This window comes from Pholcus phalangioides, unplaced genomic scaffold (genome assembly GCF_987345545.1).
Source record: "Pholcus phalangioides strain wild (caught in Gottingen) unplaced genomic scaffold, Ppha-v1.0 ptg000009l_1, whole genome shotgun sequence".
Lineage (NCBI taxonomy): Eukaryota > Metazoa > Arthropoda > Arachnida > Araneae > Pholcidae > Pholcus > Pholcus phalangioides.
Window position 1 is genome coordinate 55,337,655 of NW_028301602.1, and position 20,354 is coordinate 55,358,008.

At 38.0% G+C, this 20,354-nt stretch overlaps 1 protein-coding gene across 2 annotated transcripts in view; it reads left to right on the forward strand.

Annotated features, from left to right (window-relative positions):
* LOC149083333 (cytoplasmic aconitate hydratase-like) overlaps nt 1–559 on the forward strand; it is a 51,523-nt gene extending 50,964 nt beyond the window's left edge. For both annotated transcript variants that reach the window (XM_089236562.1, XM_089236563.1), the window contains one exon: nt 31–559. In XM_089236562.1, coding sequence (XP_089092688.1) covers nt 31–141 — 111 coding nt within the window. In that variant the 3' untranslated portion in view covers nt 142–559. The remainder of the gene's footprint in view (nt 1–30) is intronic.
* The last annotated feature ends 19,795 nt before the right edge of the window (nt 560–20,354 follow it).

The window sequence follows — 20,354 nt, forward strand, 5'->3', positions numbered from 1 at the left end:
TTTCATATTTGTATTTTCCCTCTCCTTCAGTTGGACAATGGAAAGAAGTTTGAAGTTTTAGTTCGCTTCGACACTGAAGTTGAACTTACTTACTTTCGACATGGAGGAATCCTACAGTACATGGTTCGTCAAATGTTATAGTGAGGTTCTTGTATTGAGTGCGCTCAAACTGAATTGATGCATTATAGAGAAATATAAATTTTTTTTATTTTATGAATGTATCTTTTTTAATTATTATTATATATATATTGTGATCAGCATGAATTTCTTTACAAAAATCTTGTTGGTCTTTATCCTGTTTGATTAATTTCTCTTTTTTCTTTTTTTTCAAATAATGCTCAAAAATATATTGCATGATTTTGATTGAAATGTTTGTGAGTCATAAAGAAAATATTTGGTTATATTAAAAGTGGGACAAATGATAACGTGTTTACTTATATATCAGTTATTGTTAATTTGCATGATCAGACTGTTATTGAAAGAAACTGTGAAATTTTTTTCTGAGATTAGTGTATGTTGTGGAAAATATAAAATTTTTCATAATAAATTTATTGAAGCACACAAACAGATGGTCTTGTTTCTTCCTTACTTTAATATTATGGTTATCGAGGCTGCTCCTGACAAATAAAAGTGTTATTCAATTTGGCAGCTGAAGCGTTAGCATACCAACCTCCAATTAAAATGCAAGAACAAATAAAGTAGTAGGAAAGCATAGCTGTTATGTCCTAGCGTAATTAGCCTCACATGCATGAAGTGACTGCTACATAACAAAATTATCTAGCATACAATATGTTTTGTTGTGCCATCTATAATACTAAAACTGAATCAAAATGCTATTTTAGCTCTTAACACCAAATCAATGTTACATTAGAATAAAAAGCCTTTTTATACTTTTAGCACAGTTAAACAAAAATGGGGGTTGGACAAAACATGCATTGCATTTCCAGGCAATGTGTGCCAAACAAAGGTCAAGAGGAATCTTGATTTTGTCATTCAATTGAATGAATTGATGTTGTTGTCTAAGAGGGTAAACAATTTTTTCCCCTTGTATTGATGATATTATTATTCCCCTCATCTAATGAAACCTGAAAACGGTTCAGAATTAGTATTTAAGCAGTTCAATTTTCCCCGTAAACACAATACTTCGATGCGCTGAAGTATCTGTTAAGTCATTAAGTTATTTAACAAAAAAAAAAAAGTAGCAGTTGTTTCTATAATTTGGCCGTGCGAAATCATTTTCTCAGCAGAAATCTCTGCAACCACTGATGTGAGAAATATTCTTCCAATTACAAAAAGTTTTCAAATAATGTGGAGATTTTGTGAAGTGTCAAATTTTCATAGAAACTGCATTGTGGTGTTTTTTACACAGTCAGGCATGCTTTCCTTCCCCTCGTCAGCTTTTTTTCAAAGTCTAATAACAAAAGAGGAATATGCATACTAAGACGACTTTAAAGGTATATCTAGAAGCTCTATAGCGTACAGTATAAATAACAGAAAAAGCCAGAGTATTTCTCTTCCTCTGTTGTTTTTTTAATACAGTGAAATCTGTACGAGACGGGACATCAAAGAACTGAAGTAATATTCCATTTTAGACAGTTTTCCGTTTTATAAAGGTGCAAATCAAAGCAATAGTCATTGAACGGACTATATTTTGGTTCCGTTTAAGACAGGTTTTCGTCTCATACAGTGTCCGTCTTAGACTGGTTTCACTGTATCACTGTACTTCTCAGAGTTGGGGAGGGATATCATCAGAGCTGTGTAAAATCAGAGAACAATATTATTGAAAAAAGATGTGACATTTTACAGAGGGTTGTGATTTTGACTGTGGCAGTTATGATGGGGGTTGGATCAGTGAAAATTTTAAAACCATTTAAAGGGTTAAAGAGATGGTCACTTAACTGAAATGTGTTATTGTGCAACCTTAAGAAAAAAACGGTTTACTAAATCAAGTTGGTGAGTAAACATTTAATGAGCATTTTTAGTTGGACTGATTCAAGATAAAATCAGAAAAATTTTATATAGAAGAAAAAACTCAAGTGCGTACGTGTGAAAAACGTGGGTGCTTACAAAATTTTGAATTTTCTTTATTTCTTTAGGAGTTTCAGTCGGAACTGATTTTGCTGGGACACGTGTGATCGTGTCAATTAATCCAAGTAAAATTTTCAACCACGATTAGCAATTGAATGAACCAGCCATGGCATAAAGAATTCAATCTGATTGCATCCAATGGTTGGTTTTCGAAATCAAAGTAGTAGTATTTGAAATATTCAAGTGAAATGAAATTTCATTTTGTATCTACGATACATCATACTAAAATTTTTATATATAACTTCCTTTCTTTTTGACATTATTTTAAGGATGAATACCTGAAAATTCACACAAGGATATTGACCGAAATATCACATGCATATTCGGTTAGAATCCTAAGCCAGACACATGATGGATCATTTGATCAAATGATCACATGATGGAAAAACCAGAAAAACATTCAACATATTGATAGCTAAAAGGTCCACCTACAAAGAGGGTTCATCGGGTTCAAAACCAACTCGATGGTGCATTGCGTTTTGTGTTGTATTTCTCATTGTGGTGCACTGCATAATGGTGGATTGAGTATTGAGCTTTATTGCCGATGGTGGTGCTTTGCGTGTTGTGACACACTGCATATGGCAGTGCATTCCTTATTGTGATGCACTGCATATAGTAGTGCATTACTTATTGTGCTGTATTGCCTATCGTGGTGTATCACATATGTATTGTGGTGCATCGAGTATTATGCTGGCAGTGCATTGCTTATCGAAATCAGAGTGGGATACTGGCAATTGAATGACTATTTTGTAGGCATTCGCAGTGCCTGAGGAATATTTTGCTTTATAATTAAAGATGATGTGACGAGTAGTTAGGTCCATTGGGGAGAAGTTGTTGGGGGTTAGATGCCGAAGGCGTCTGTGGGGCTTTCTCCCCTAGTACAATATATAAATCCTGAATTTTGACAATTCTTTACTACTGAACTTCTGAAAAAAAAGGTAAGACGTTCCTGTCCGATTTTTTTTCTCAATCTAATTATTCACTTAGTACAGTACCTGAAAAAAAGTACTAGCACTATTCATGAAACATATTTTGTTTCATGAATAGAGAGTTCACACATGCATAGAAACACTTAATAGCTCAAACGTCTGAAAATTTAGGATGTAGGCTTACTTGTTTGCTGCCCCGATAGTTCATTGTCTGATAAGACAATGTATTTGCCTACTATCAAATTAATTATATCTAAGGTTTAGGCGGAGATAGACTTGAAGGGGTGGGGGGGGGGCGCGTTATGATGATCCAATTCATATATACTGGATATACATTAGATCATACAAATGTTTTTAACAGCTGGCTGATGGGAAGAGATATATTTTTGAAAGAGAGAAAATTCAACTGCCCCCGAATCGAATCCACGTCCTTTCACTTTTCGGGGGAACGCCCTGTACCACTAGACTACAGAGGCAACGAATATCTCAGTCTTTCCTCGGAGCTCGTGTGCACTGAACGGGACCGTACATGGACTTCACCTCAGTCAGTTGTTAAAAACCTTTATATGGATAGCGAAGAGTGTCATCATGCTCGGATAAGTCGCCATGTGGTGGCATTGTCAGCAATTGGGAGCTTTGGCCTGAGTTAGGTCCGACCGTCCACGTACGGTCCCGTTCAGTGCACACGAGCTCCAAAGAAAGATCGAAATATTCGTTGCCTCTGTAGTGTAGTGGTCTAGGGCGTGGGTTCGATTCCCCGCAGGGGCACACACACACACACACAGTTGAATTTTCTCTTTCCAAAACAGATCTTCGCATCAGCGAGTTGTTGAAAGCCTTTGTATGGATCGCGAAGAGTGACATCGTGCTCAGATATATCAGATTAAGGCGATACGTAAGATCAGTCGGCTCCGTCATTGGCGGGCTGGGGGGGGGGGGGCATCTCTCCACCCATGGATTTAGGCCGACTGCAACTAGTGTTGTTAATATTCGACAGCCGTTTTTTTGAATTTCGAATTTGAATATTCAAATATTGAGATTACAATCGTTGATTTTGTGACAAGAAACTCTTGCTTTTAAACAAGTAAAATATACAGTGAATCTCACTAACAGCGTTTTCAAAAAACTTGTCATGAAAAACGTTGTAGGCGTGGAAAAACACTTTAAACGGGAAATTTCGAAAGGGTTAGTGAAGGCTAGCACTACGAAAATATAAGTCTTATTAAGCGAGAAAACTTTCTAAAGTGGGAACGTTAAGCGGAATATACTGTAGTAATTTTAAATTAATCTACATTTTCAAATACAGTTCTAGCGTGTTTCATAATGTTCTTCATTTTTGTGAATCCCAGTACATGTTTCCTTTACTTCATTAATTTACATTGATTAAACAAAAACGGCAATAAAAAATTCGAAAAATGATCAAAGTTATCGAATTGTAACATATCTTTGCTAAAGATGATGCAACGCTTTAAAAGTATGACAAAAATGTCTGTCTGTTCAATATGATTCGAGCTACAATGAAGTGTAAGCAGGTGGACCACGCTAATTATTATTAATCATTTATAAATTTTGTCAAATTAATTTAAATACAATATACCCTTTCAATATACCGTTTTTGATTACTAGAGCTCAGAAGTTCAGGCAAAATGTATTAAATGACTTTTTTTGCCAATTTTTAAGTTTTTCTGTAAAAAATTCCTTTTTGCCAATTTTTAAGTTTTTCTGTAAAAAAAATTTCTGCCATAAATGCCTATTTTAACAGTTTTAAGTTCATTGGTGCATTTCAGAGGCCATAATATGCAAACAATTGGATATTTTGAGCATTGTGAACAAAAGAAAGAGAGAGAGAGAAATGCTTTTTTAAAAAATTTCCCCACTCTGAGTATCAATTTTCATCAGAAAGTTCTCTCTCCTCCCTCCTATAGCCACTTGAATAAGGTCAAGAGATGCCTTACTCCCTCCCAGCTCCATTTAAACACAAACAATTTGGCGAGATGATGATCTGAGAGATTGGGAACTTGTGATGTTGCCATGAATTAACTTTACTTTGACCGGTACCATCTTTTTTTTTTTGTTTTACGCTATATATTCTCTATAGAAGGGCCCGTGGAAAGTCTGGCTTGGGGCCCCCAGGCTGGGATTTTTGGCGGGTCTCTGTCAGATGTTTCACGGGCCCCGAAAAACTGAATTTATTGCATGGAAAAAAAAGGTTAGAATCGTCTCGGCCCCCCCCCCCAGGCTGGAGCCCTGTCAACCCCACCCACGTGGAGGCCATGGGTGTGGGTCTAGGTCAATTCGTCGCGCTCAACTTGTCGCAGGACAATTCGCCGCATTCAATTTGTCGCAGCGTCAATTCGTCGTGCTACAAACTCGTCGCGGTACAAATTTGTCGCAGGCTCATTTCGTCGCAGTACAAATTTGTCACAGACTCATTTCGTCGTGACAAATTTGAATTGCTTTAAAATTCATGTGTTTGTTGTGATCTTATAAATAGGGTAGTTGCTTTAGGCGTAAAAAATGGAACTAATTTTTTTTCCTCATTTATTGGAATCTTCCCATCTGTTTTAATTTTTAACAAATGAAGGAAAGTATTCATTGAAGTCATTAAATTTTTAAAATTTAATTTTTACCGTATAAGCGGCATTTCTGTCGGGATTTTTATTTCTCGCAGTGAGGGGCGCTGGGAGCTCACCCAAATAATAAATTGGGATCAAATAAATTTTGAAAATTTAGTTTCCATCGTATAGGCCGCGGTTCCCGCTTTCTATGTATCCATGCAGAGAATATATCTTTAAGGAATTTTTTATGACAACGTACCTAAGTTTTATGTAAGAGCTGCGAAAAGTATTATTTTCAAATTATTTTTTTGTGTACATTTCAAATCACTTTGTATTATCACACCGAAATAATATTCAAACACTCCGACCATAGGCACCAGAACTGGGGGCTGATGCCATTTGAGGCTCTCCTCCCCCCCCCCCCCAACTCCAATAACTCATTCATGAATATACAATTCAATGCACCATTTCGCCTCCTGAGTACGGGTTTGAGTCCCTTATGAACGGAATGAATGGCGACTTTTAACCCCACCTCCTCAATGTTTCCTTCATGTCGGCACCTTTGACTGGCCAAAGATGCCGGAAGTGTTTGGAACTTGTGGGTTCTTGTCTTGATCTTGAAGTAGTTAATTTTGATTTCTGAATCATTTCTCTGGGTGCTCATACCCATTCCATAAAGTACCCTGGGCACCAACAGCATCTTTGTCACCACTGGAAATGTCAATCGATTTTTGATTTTTTTTTTTTTTTCAACTCTAAAGTAACAACTCTCGAGTAAAAAGAATGAAATCAGACTTTTAATTGGCCCATTGTATGTAACTTCATGTACATGACACTCGAAATTAAAATTATAATATCAATTAAATTTAAAAATTTAACTGCATATAAAAGTTTAATTATACTTGAAAATTCGGTTATAAAAATTTGAAATGTTCAATAACTGATTTTTGCTGTGATAAAATTTCAATATCATGTGGAAAAATTTCGGTTTCTATGATATTCCCCAAATTACAGTGAGCCTTTCTTTAACGGTAAATTTCTATCTGCCCCATGGACTAGAGAATTTCTCCCCCCCCCCCTTCGAGAGTCACCAACATTTACCATTACAGTATCTCCATAAGAACCCGAAATATTTAATTAATTAATAATTCAATTAAATTAATATTTTATTTTCACCGTATAAGCCGCACTTCCCGCTTTTGTTGGGATTTCTATTTCTCACAGCGAAGGTAGTTAGGCGCAGATCAAGGGTGGAAATGTACAGTGCTTATGAATGACGATTCGATGAAGTTTTCATAATGCCCACAGGATGAGCACCGACAAAGGCAATGTAATCACCAATAAGAAAGATGACTATGGGTCAGTCGCATAGATATAAACTGAAGAGCCAAAAAAACGGGTACAGGCATGCGTATGCAAATAAAGAGATATGGAACCAATCAGAGTACGGCGCTGCGGTCGGCAACGCCTATATAACACAACAAGTGTCTAGCATACTTGTTAGATCGGTTACTGCTGCTACAATGGCAGGTTATCGAGATTTAAATGAGTTTGAACGTGGTGTTATGGTCGGCGCACGAGAGATGGGACATAGCATCTCCGAGGTAGCGATGCAGTTTGGATTTTCACGTACGACCATTTCACGAGTGTACTATGAATATCGGGAATCCGGTAAAAAATTAAATCCACGACATCGCTGCGGCCGGAAAAAGATCATGCAAGAACGGAACCAACGAGAATCATTAAACGTGACAGACGTGCAACCCTTCCGCAAATTGCTGCAGATTTCAATGCTGGGCCATCAACAAGTGTCAGCGTGCGAACCATTCAACGAAACATCATCGATATGGGCTTTCGGAGCCGAAGGCCCACTCGTGTACCTTTGATGACTGCACGACACAAAGCTTTACGCCTCACCTGAGTCCGACAACACCGACATTGGACTGTTGAGGACTGGAAACACGTTGCCTGGTCTCGGTTCCAATTGCTTCGAGCTGATGGACGTGTACGGGTATGGAGACAACCTCATGAATCCATGGACCCTACATGTCAACAGGGGACTGTGTTCAAGCTGGTGGAGGCTCTGTGATGGTATGGGGCGTGTGCAGTTGGCGTGATATGGGACCCCTGATACGTCTAGATACGACTCTGACAGGTACGTAAGCATCCTGTCTGATCACCTGCTCCCATTCATGACCATTGTGCATTCCGACGGACTTGGACAATTTCAGCAGGACAATGCGACACCCCACACGTCCAGAATTGCTACAAAGTGGCTCCAGGAACATTCTTCTGACTTTAGACACTTCCGCTGGCCCCCTAAATCCCCAGACATGAACATTATTGAACATATCTGGGATGCCTTGCAACGTACTGTTCAGAAGAGATCTCCACCCCCTCTTACTCCTATGGATTTATGGACAGCCCTGCAGGATTCATGGTGTCAATTACCTCCAGCACTACTTCAGACATTAGTCGAGTCCATGCCACGTCGTGTTGCGGCACTTCTGCGGGCTCGCGGGGCCCTACACGATATTAGGCAGGTGAACCAGTTTTTTGGCTCTTCAGTGTAATATAACCATTAATCTTATGTTTATAATCAGTCGCATATCTTTGGCTGGTTTGTTTGTGTGGTTGTAAGTGCGGCTTATACGGTGAAATTAAATATTAATTTAATTGAATTATTAATTAATTAAATATTTTAGGTTCTTATGGAGATACTGTAATGGGCAGATAGAAATTTACCGTTAAAGATAGGCTCACTGTAATTTGGGGAATATCATACAAACCGAAATGTTTCCACATGATATTGAAATTTTATCACAGCAAAAATCAATTATTTAACATTTCAAAGTTTTATAACTGAATTTTCAAACATAATTAAACTTTTATATGCAGTTAAATTTTTAAATGTAATTGATATTGTAATTTTAATTTCGATGACCTTTCCGCATAGACAAAAATTAATTATTTTCAGTTAACTGCGTGTACACTTTTGTTCATGTTTTTATTTCACTAAGACAGAAACCTACATACAAGCTCGCGTGGAACATGTACAGTGAAGAATCGACGGTTCGACGAATTGATTCTGCGCTGTAATATATAAATTGACGTCACGACGAATTGACACGGCGGCAAACTTGTACAGCTACGAATCGGAGCTGCGACGAATTTGTATCGCGACGAATTCGAGTTGCGACAAATTTGTACCGCGACGAATTGGCGCTGCGACAAATTTGTACCGCGACAAATTGAGGCGCGACAAGCTGAGTGCGACAAGTTGACCGGCTACGCATGGGTGTTAGTCGTGGTGTTTCAGATGAATGCAGCCCATTCTAGAAAAGCAGAGGAAAATGAGAAATTTTTGCTTTTCCACATGCTTCACATTATATGTCTCGCTCAGGCATTGGACTACCTTGTACATGTACAGCTGATCGATGACTGTTCCGAGAGGTTGACGTTATGACTCACCCAAGGCGAAGTAGGAGAAGACAGAACTCCGGGAACCCATGTTGTTTTGATTTTGTTTTTACACCACAAATGCATTGCAAAACAAACATGTGGCTATTTATTTTGCATGCATATTTTTTGGTATTCGATTGAATTGACCCAAGTCGCCCTCAGGGGTGTGTGACAGATGCGGCCACACAGGGCTCTGCTTGGAGTCCCGCAAATGTGGGAATATAAAAAAGTATTTCTTTTACTATAGTAGAACAAGGTAGCTAGGGGGCAGGGGGAACAACTGTGTGCCCCGGGTGGAAAAAATTAGGGGGGGGGGGGGCAGTTTTTTTTTTTACGTGGGAACAAAGAACACCATTACAAAATTATCGAATTTTAAAATTGTGGGGGCGGCGAAATAATGTTCGCCCCGGGTGGCAAAAATCCTAGTTACGGCCCTGAGGTATAGCTATGTTTCACCTATAGAAACGATAGTGATTATTCCAAATAATACATCAAATAAACGAGAACTATTCGCAACTCAGAGCCCCACTGATCATTTTATTTTCCTTTCGGACTTTGCGTCTGGTAATGGTGGCCCTGGAATTGACCCGAGGGCCCTCAAATACTTTATTTTGGGCTTGAAATCAATTTCACCTGGATAATAATGCAGTTATTATAAACTAAATTTAAATAGTAGACAGATTAAGTGCAACCAATTTTTCAGCTAGTTTTTGACCCGTAATACCTTAGTTTTTAGTTATTTTTCTTTCCTTCCATAAATTATAAATGCCTTTTTGAGTGTCCATTTTAGGTACTCTTAGTGCCTTTTTACCTGCCTATTTCGACCATTTTTAGTGCTTTCGGGCTCTTTTGATTACGATCCCAACTATCAACGCGTTCCTGAAATAATAAAAAAAGGAGTTTTTCCTGAACGATTTTTTTCCGTCTTCAAGATTTATGTTCGGAACTCAAAAAGTTTATTGGTCGAAGAGCGACTACATAAAATTTTTTGGAGTGACCGCCAAAAATTTTTTTGCATCGGGCAGGGAAATTCCTGCCCTGTTCATTTTTCACGTATTTCTTCTCAACATTGCAAGTTTAGTGAACTGTATTTAGTAATTATAATCTATGCCAGCGGTTCTCAACCTTTTTTTGACATAGCCCTTTATGGTACATAGTTTCTATAGCGGAGCCCCGTAGACGTATTTTTTAATTTTTCATCAAAGTTACTGATTTATATTTATTATTATTTAAAAATACTTATGGTTATTTTTTTTTCAAAATTTAGTTCTTATTTTTCGAGAGCGGCCGCGGAAGCCCTGGGAAATGCACACGAAGCCCCAAGGGTTCCGCGGAGCACCGGTTGAGAACCGCTGATCTATGTAATTCCCTGATGAACCATACCAAGTGCTCAATCACACCAAGCCCTGTGAATAAAGTTATTAATATTTTTCGCAAATGGTGAAACATCATGTACTTTGAAGCGAAAAAGATCGTGCACTTTCGAACAGCATAAAGCGTGAAATTTTCCTCGTTCACCTTGGAATGCTCAACTTATAAAAACTTTTAATACACTTCTTCTTTTGCGTTTGATTATAATTTAAATTTTAGAGAGTGCTATACTTCTTCTCATAGCAAAACACTCTCTTCTGCTACTTCTATTTCTTCTCTTCCATCTACCTTTCGTCCCTCCCTGATCAAATTTGTTGGAAAAACATTAAGTTTAGAATGTGGGCTGCCCAACAAAACAAGCTTTTACCGACTGAATTTCCTTCGGAGGAGAGGTGAGAAAGTATTTTATTGCTCACCAGCGCCAGATATAGCGAATGTTGACATCACGCATCTCTAATGCAATCGCCTAACATCAAAGGAACTGACGGAACGAAAGATTTAAAATAACATTTAATTTTCATTTCTACACGCACGATGTAGATAAATTATGCCTTTAATCTACATAAATATGTTCCCACCTTCATTACTGTTACTTTCGTGTATGAAAGGTGCATAAATAACGGGGCGTATGGCATTTTACTGGCGAATCGTTCATCCCAGAGGCATACTTCCAATTAGAAAAGGTATCCAAATAACGTGTAGTACACAGATATGTCATTCATGTTGCAAAGGGCAGTGTAGTTATTAAAATAAAAAGTTAACTTTGTACACCCCGTCCCTGTGTGCCCAAACACCCAATTAGAAGATTGTTGCCCTGCCTCTCCTGATACCAAAAAAAATTCACGTTTCTAAGTGCAATATCTACTGAGATATTCAAATTCGAAAAATGGAGGAAATTTGGGAAAAACAGCGTTAAATGTGGGTAAACCGTTTTACCCGCATTCAACGCTGTTTCTTCTCTACTTTCCTCCGTTTTTCGAATTCGAATATCTCAGTGGATATTCGAATCGGAATTTTCATTTTTTTTTTGGCATGAGGAGAGACAGGGCAACGATCTTCTCATTGGTTGTTTGGGCACACAGGGACGATGTACAAAGTTTATTTTTTATTATTGTAATAACTATACAGTCCTTGCAACATGAATCTGAGGTCCACACGTTATTTGGATACTTTTTCTAATTGGAAGTATACTCTATACCGTATTACATAATTCTAAAACATTTTGAACCCTTTTCAGCCCCGCCTCGCATTTAGTGACGCAATAATGATTTTGCCCTCATGTTAAAATCCTACGTATAATATGGCCGCTGGGCGTATCTGCGAATAAAGAATACGTGTTTGTAAATAGTTATGCAGTGTTTTTCAAATGGGCAATGGTTAAAGTCCTAAAAGAAAGGGCCGTGTGCAGTGCGCAAGAAAGGAAGCACTTTACGAAACGGGACGATTTTGTGGAGTGGCTAGACTTTTGCAACGGATATATCACCATTTTTGTGCCCGTTCGTGCAAATGTTTCTTAACCGTAATAATTTTCTCACTTATACAATATATGAACATGTAGCCTATATATACAGGATATACATATATATACAGTCTATAAAATTTAGCCATATTTCATTACATAATTTCCTTGCTCAATTGCTCATCGCCATTCATATCCCAAATCAAATTATGAGTATATATGAAATTTACTGTCCGCATCCGTTATTTCAATTCCAATATATGTATTCTTTTTTTTACTGGTTTGAATTACCCTCTGCATATACAGTATATGTATTCATTTGCAATCAGATAGTGGGAAGGGAATCCTACTCGAGATGGAACGGGGAATAAAAAGGGGGAAGGGGATCATTCGTTCAAGAGTTTGGAGAAGTCTACGATACACCATCCAATTTAATCATGTAAATGGGCCGAACGAGACAGCAAAAACGACTTTTCATCCACAGGAAGGGATAACATAATCATGTTAGGTTGGACGAATGGCGGACAATGTTTGCTGCGCATTTAGTTCCCGGATCAGCGAGAGAGCTGATCAGCTCAGACTGCATTTTTTGAACTTGATTGGATTATAACTTTTCAACGAATGCTTTTCATGAAAACTTTGTTCGAGACTGGTTCACTTAAATTGGGTAATGTCAGTTATCAGAAAAAAATTCTATAAAGATAAATGCATAGTATATACCTAGTAGCTTTTACTTACTTTTGTCTCAATTTTTTTAGATTATTATTATTATTATTGCAATACACATACATACAGTATATATCATTATATTCTAACAATAAAAATTTTTTAAGAAAACAAAATTCAATGATAATTTTAACTTGAGTATGTTTTTTCACCCTGAGCCGATTAATTAAAAAAAAATCAAATTCAGATGTAAGATTGAATGAAGATGATGTTGTTTTTATGCGAAGTTCTCATCACTCATTTTCTCAGAATATCATGAGAAAGTACCAAAAAATAATAATTATAAGATAAAAATATCTTTTAAAAATGCAGGTATATGACATCTTCGATGATATTTTAGTTTGAAAACTTTATGATAATAAAGTGTAATATATAGTGAAACCTCGTTAATGAGTCACTCTTGGGAGAGCAAAAATATGACTTGATAAGCGGAGTGACTCGTTAAACGGAGTAAGACATAGCTGTGCCAATTCCTGCATGAAGATAGTTGGGACTTCCAAAAAGTGATCCGGTAAGCGCAGTGACGTGTTAACCAGGTGACGCACTAACGAGGTTTGACTATATATCTCTCTTTCTGAGAAACTGAAAAATTCCGTATTTTTTATGATCTGATTAAAAATCAGACAACACACAAAGTTACAAAAACAGATCGAAAGGGTCGTTTGTTTTACATCGTGTGATTTTTATCTTTAATTGCCAAATACGTTTGAAAATAAATGTCTTGTGACTGTGATGTTTTCTCTCTTGATTTGATGTTCAATAATTCATCGACCTGATAATGCATTTCGAAAGATTGATAAATTAAATTTTTCATTATGATTTCCTCAAAGTGAAGGCTCTTGTTCGCACGCAACACGTCAGCATTGGATGTGTTGCGCATACTCGAATTTTTCATCGTTAAGAAAAATTTGATCGTTGAATTCGGAATAAAATTTTATTTCCGAAGAATATCGAACTCACAAATGCGTTAATGTGTATCTACAGTATTTTACTTTCAAATTCCGAAGCGCGTCCGATTCGCCAAATGGCAGAGAAGTTTCGCCAATGTTCCATGTGCAGATGTAAGATGGTCCGATAGGCGCCACATCCATGTTTTCCATCGCCATGGTATGATACATGGCTATATATATTATCTGTATAAGCGCCATGTGACGAGGAAAAAAAAGCGGATTTCGGAAGAAAAAACTATTTATGTAATAATAAAATAGACTTTTATTAATAGAAAGTTTCTTCAAAGTCAATTTTTCTGTTAAATTTTTAAAAAAAGAATTATTGCCGCATCGTTGACTGCGATATGATTTGCATCTTGTGTGAATCAGTGTAAAGATAATCAGTATAGCGGGCCCTATGGGGGCTTTGCCCCCCGTAATCCCGTTTCGCCACGTTCGTAGTTGGGGACGACCCCCCTAAACCCCTCTGATTGTAGTTCGATTGCAAAATTCTTAAAAAATAACACAAATTAATTAATATTAAAACGTGATAATATACGATGGAAGCATGACAACAAATTATATAAAAGATGAAAAAATAATATAAGTAATTGTATAATTTGAGACAGATATTCTGATTCCTTTGATCGTTAGGGTTGCCATAGCTAACGTGGCCATAATTATTACCAAAAAATAGGCAACTTGGCGATGACCCAGAATCATGCCTTTTCTTTGGCCAGGAATCGAGATGTTATGAAATTGAAGTTTATGATTTCGCACATAGACGTGCTTTTGACGAAGTAACAAAAAAGTCTGAGCAACAAACAGGGAAAGTACAGTTCATAACACGATCAACTTCACGTACCCATTATGGAAAAAAAAGAAATTCAACACGAAGCTATCTGTATATATATATACCTTCCTTTCGTTGTATACACCTGCTCAAATTGATTTTTTACTTATGATCTATTCCATAGTTTTCCAACTGACGTTCCTCATAACTCTAGGGTTTTGTGAGAGCGTTTTTGGGGTTCCGCGCGATCAAATGTCACGGAACCTCTAGAAATTTCGGAACCCAGAAAGCTTACAAAGAAGAAAGCTTTCTTGTTACTGGTACTCACAAAGCTGCTCTTTATTTTAAATTTTAACGAGATGAGATAGTTGCGTTTAAAACAAATCCACACCACCTGGGTGACTAAACAACTTAACATTTTTCCACATCGAACCAGAAACTTGTTTGGAAATGCCATTTTTCGTTACATCAGGAAATTATAAAAAGTTGTGTAAGAACGATATACATTTTTATTCCCACTAGTGATATTCTTGATAGTGAGGATTCTTGAATTGCAGAACTTACGTGTATTTTAATGCGCACCCATTGAAATCTTAACACATGAGTCCCACCCGGAAACTGCACGGGAACTTTATTTGCATAGGGGTCTCCCCGATAAGATCTGCCAGGCTCATTAATTTATAACAATAAATAAGAAAATTAAGAGGTGGTGCCCAAGTCCTCTTTCATTTTGTCCTTGGGCTATGGACGTAATTGAGACGGCAGGGAAAACGTATTAGCAAGACACGAAACAAGCACAATTCTGACAACATAAATATCAATGTTTCTAAAATAAATACGCTAGGGATACACATACACTCAGAATCACACCCCGGCAACACAATTCAAATACAAATACAAATGCAACGCCACAACAGACAAAATGCCCAACGAGGTGGCTGATAAAAAGATGCCCATAAAAATATGGATGTCATATATTTAAAAAAAAACAACAAAAAACAGCAACCCAATTAAAAATGCAATAAACACAAATTATAAACAATATATACACATGATAAAATATTATACAATGCCCATAAAGAATACTTATGGTTGTCTTATTCTAAGTATGGCTTCTCGATTCACCCCAACATGTTTATCGTACTTCTTTTTAAACGTGTCAATTGCGTTACAATTTACTACCTCCGGGGGTAAGCTATTCCATTTATTAACAACCCTATTAGAGAAAAATTCCCTGCGACACCATAACCTTGCATTGTCCCTCACCAATCGATACTGGTGTCCCCTTGTAAAAGCAGTCGATTGGCGGTGTACTAAAAGTTCATGGTCCATCCCAGTCAAAATTTTGAATACTTCGGTCATATCTCCTCGACACCTGCGTTCATCCAATGTAAACATATTCAAAAAATGAGGTCTCTCTTCATAACTCAAGCCCTGTGTGCCAATAAGGACACGCGTAGCTCTTCTCTGCACCCCTTCAACCAAGTCTATGTCCCTCTGTAGGTATGGTCTCCAAAACCTTCCAGTCCAGGACGAACTAAGCCTCGAAAAAGCGGAAGAATGACTTTAGGAGAACGCGAAGAGACCTTTTTGAAAATGAGAACAAGCATTCTATTCGATTTTTTGACCACCGCTGAACAATGTTCAAAAAACCTAAGCCGCTCGTCAATGAGAATTCCCAAATCGGTGACCCTAGTTGCATCCGGGATAGTGACACCATTCAACTCGTAAGAGAACCGTGGGTTGTTCGAACCAAAATGAGCGACCATGCACTTATCTACGCTAAACGTCATGCTCCATTCATTTGCCCATGCTGCAATCTTGTTTAAGTTGGTCTGGAGCAACTCCCTATCGTTTTGATTCCCGATTACTCCCATTAGCTTCACATCATCTGCGAATTTGCTAGTAATTTCATCGATACCCTGATCGAGTTTATCGATAAAAAGTGAAAAAAGTATGGGGCCAAGGACATATCCTTGAGGAACTCCACTTGTGACGTCTGTCCAACCATAGAATTCCCCGTTCACCATAACTCGTTGCGACCTATCTCTTAACCACGATTCTATCCAATTCAACAAGTTGCCCCCAATTCCAATCTCGTGTAAACGCTTCAAGAGTTTACCATGTGGGGAAACGATCGAATGCCTTCTGGAAATCAAAGTAAACAACATCTACATTTTTGCTTTTACCCAAAGCCTTCTTCACGTGATCATAGAAGCAAAGAAGGTTAGTTACACATGATTTCCCCTTCCTGAACCCATGCTGATTATCCGACAATACATTATTCTCGTCCATCCACTTCACAAACTGGCTTTTGATGATAATTTCCAAAATTTTCGAGAGGAAACTCGTCAAACTCACTGGACGATAATTGGACATAGCTTCTCTACTACCCTTCTTAAATATCGGAACAACATTAGCAAGTTTCCAATCCCTTGGGACGATACCCTCAGCAACACTACTCCTGTATATCTGTGCGACTGGCCCCAACAATTCATTAGCACATTCCCTGAGGACCCTGGGATAGATATCATCTGGTCCTGGTGCTTTGCTTGCACATACATTTCTTAGAAGATTTAGGACCTCCACGTCTTCCACTTGAATATCGTTGAGCGTTTTATTACCCCATGCAACACCCGTATATCGAATATCATTATCTCCATTAAAAACCGACGCGAAAAAGTCATTGAAAGCACTACACATGCCTACATTGCTCTCTACTTTTGAGCCTCCTATCGAGAGGGGGCCAACTGTCCCCTTACATCCATTTTTGACGTATCGAAAAAATGATTTTGGGTCAGAGCCAATGTTATCTGCCAACCTAGATTCAACTTGCTTTTTACTATCCCTTATCGCTTTCTTCAACAGTCTTCTTTTATCAGTAAACAATGATAGGTCAACTCGTCCACTTTTATACTCTGAATGCTCTTTTCTTTTCAAGATAAAGGTTCCGCACGCTATCCGTGAACCATAGAGGGTGCGATGTACAAACACGCTTTTTGCGAACAAAGGGTATGACGTCGTGCAAAACAGAGGACAGCTTCGTACTAAATTCTTCCCATTGACTTACCACCCCTACTGATTCCAACCGGTCTTTGAAAACTTCCGCTAACCTTCTTCGCAAAACATCAAAGTTAGTTCTCCGAAAACAAGGAACCAGTCTTTTGTTATCAACCTTACCCGAGGAAAAGTTACAGTGAAATCTGACGATACGATGATCACTGGAAGAAAACTCTTCCCCCACCGAAACATGTTCAACCAGATCCTCAGAACTAGTAAGAACTAAATCCAAAATAGCAGTACCCCTAGTGGCTTCTGATACATGCTGATACAAAAAATTTTCGAGCACCAACTTAAGAAAGTCTCTTTCATACTGATTTCCAGATGAAAGGTTCTCCCAATCAATAACCGGGTAATTGAAATCCCCTAGTATGAGAACCCTCTTTCGCTTACACATGTCGGAAATTTCATCATGCATTTTGGCGATGTAGTTTTGATCCCTATTCGGTGGATTGTAACAAACCCCAACAATAAGCTTATGACGTCTTTTGTTCTCAAGTTCAACCCATATGGTTTCAATATCACTTCTCTGCACGTTACACTCTCTAGCCTTCAAACATGATTTCACGTATATCAACACTCCACCCCCTTTCCTATCAGATCTATTTCTCAAAAAAGTATCGTATCCTGAGATGTGTAAGAAAGATTCGACCCCATCGTTTGCCCAAGATTCTGTAATGGCTATAAGATCCAAGCCCTCCACAACTATCATAGTTTCTAAAAAATCTTTCTTATTACCCAAGCTCCTGGCATTTATTAACACACATTTTAATTTGCCCGGTGATTTAGTGTCAATCGAGAAGCCATTCAAGTCAGAGGTGGGTAATTCCCCGTCAGTACTGTTGTGATTACCATTAACTAACCCGCATTCCCGACTACGTGGTCTGGGAGTAAAAAAGCTGACCTAAGACTATCGTAAACCTCCCAGACCCCCCTCTTATTTAGATGGATCCCATCCGAACGAAGCCACCTATCGGTAAATGCGGGAAGCTCCAAGAACGTGACCCCAAGTGAGGAGCAAATGTCCTTCAGGCCTATATTGAATTGGTGGATCCTATTCCTATACCCCCTACTACCCCTTGGCAGCACTGGGATCACTGCCACATCTGAACCCCCCTCTCTAGCGGCAGATAATAGTAAATCCCGGTACTCTGACAGAGACTCACTAATATTCGCTCCTACCTGATTTGTTCCCACCCACAGAATCACCCGCAAGGGCAACTTTCGGCGATGAAAAACGTCTCGAACGTTGCCAATTTTCCCCCCAGGAAGACAACAGCGCTCGAAACCCCGAAAATCCCTACACACTCTGTTCCCAAGTTCCCTAACCATAGAATCGCCGATGATTAAACCCCTATCACTATCCCCCTCTACCTCATCCACGACCACCCATTCGCCCTCTAAACTGTCGTTGTTCGTGGAGATTTCTTCTTCATCAACAGGTGGCTCGACGGCCAGAGGCTCCGTTATAACCGGGCCCTCTAGCACCCTAACTTTTTCCCGTAAAGCTTCGACCTCGAGTTCCAGCCTTTTCCTATCCAAACACCCTTTACAGTTGAAACTATCAGCTTCTATACCCCTAGACCAGGGAAACCTCCCGTCGCAAGCTCTACACAACACTAGTCGAGGTCGAGGCATACTAACACTATTGCTAAAGCTAGATAATCAAAATAATTAAAAATAGGAAAATGAAAAACGTTAACAGGAAATTAAAATAATGTAAAATACATTACTATGCGAAATATTCGTAAGTGATTGTACGAAAAAATTACGTAAAATAGAATGCTCAACACTAAATCACGAAGAATAAAATCAATATGTAAATAAAGAATGCAACACACTCTAAAAAAAGTATTAAGCTACAAAGTACTATTTTTACTTATTAGAATCAGCTAACTATCTCAAATCACACTAACACTACAACTATAGGCCCAAGTGAAGGAAAAACAAAGTTATTGAGAGAACCTGGGAAAAAGTATACACTGTTTGCTAACCCTAACGTCCAAAAAACCTACGAATTTATATCAGAGAAGCGAGAAAACACAAACCTGACAAAAATTCAATGAAAATGAAATGCGAACGAGGAAAAAAAATTTAAGTCGATCGAAAATACACAACGAAAATTTAAAAAAAATTGAGACCAATATAATAAAAAAAACCACTTATATAGTATATATATTATAGTAATCTATATACAGGGTGATCAGCGAATAAGCCCTTATTTCAAAATTAAATATCTCTACAACAAAGATCAATAGAGTTATGCGGTAAACGGTACGTTTATGAGCAAAACTGTAAGAATGTTGTAGAGAAAATTCGAAAATTTAGTTTTTTTTTTTATTTTTTAAAATTTAAAAAAAAAAAACTGGAGATTTTGGGGTTCCGAAAATCCTCATTTGTGTGAAGAGAAACCACTGCGTTCGCCTAAAGATACTGCATGGGATGCGGTATGCGCCAGAGGCATTATCGGCCCCTTCTTCGTGCGAGAAACGATTACTACTGAACGTTACGTTACAATTTGGGAACAATTTATCAGCACACATGGCGCATACCGCAGCCCATGCAGTAACTTTAGGCGAATGCAGGGGTTTCTCTTCACACAAATGAGGATTTTCGGAACCCCAAAATCTCCAGTTTTGTTTTTTTTTTTAAATTTTAAAAAATTTAAAGAAAACTAAATTTTCGAAATTTCTGTACAACATTCTTACAGTTTTGCTAATAAACGTACCGTTTACCGCATAATTCTACTGATCTTTGTTGTAGAGATAATTAATTTTGAAATGAGGGCTTATTCGCTGATCACCCTGTATATAAAACTGATTTTCTGTCTGTCTGTCTGTGTGTGTGTATGTTCTCTATACAAATCTACAATTTTAGATCGATCGTCGCCAAATTTTGCATATATACCAAATGGGACCCTACTTGAACGATAGGCTACTTTAAAATTTCGTCAGAGCAGGGCAAATGAATGGGCAGCAA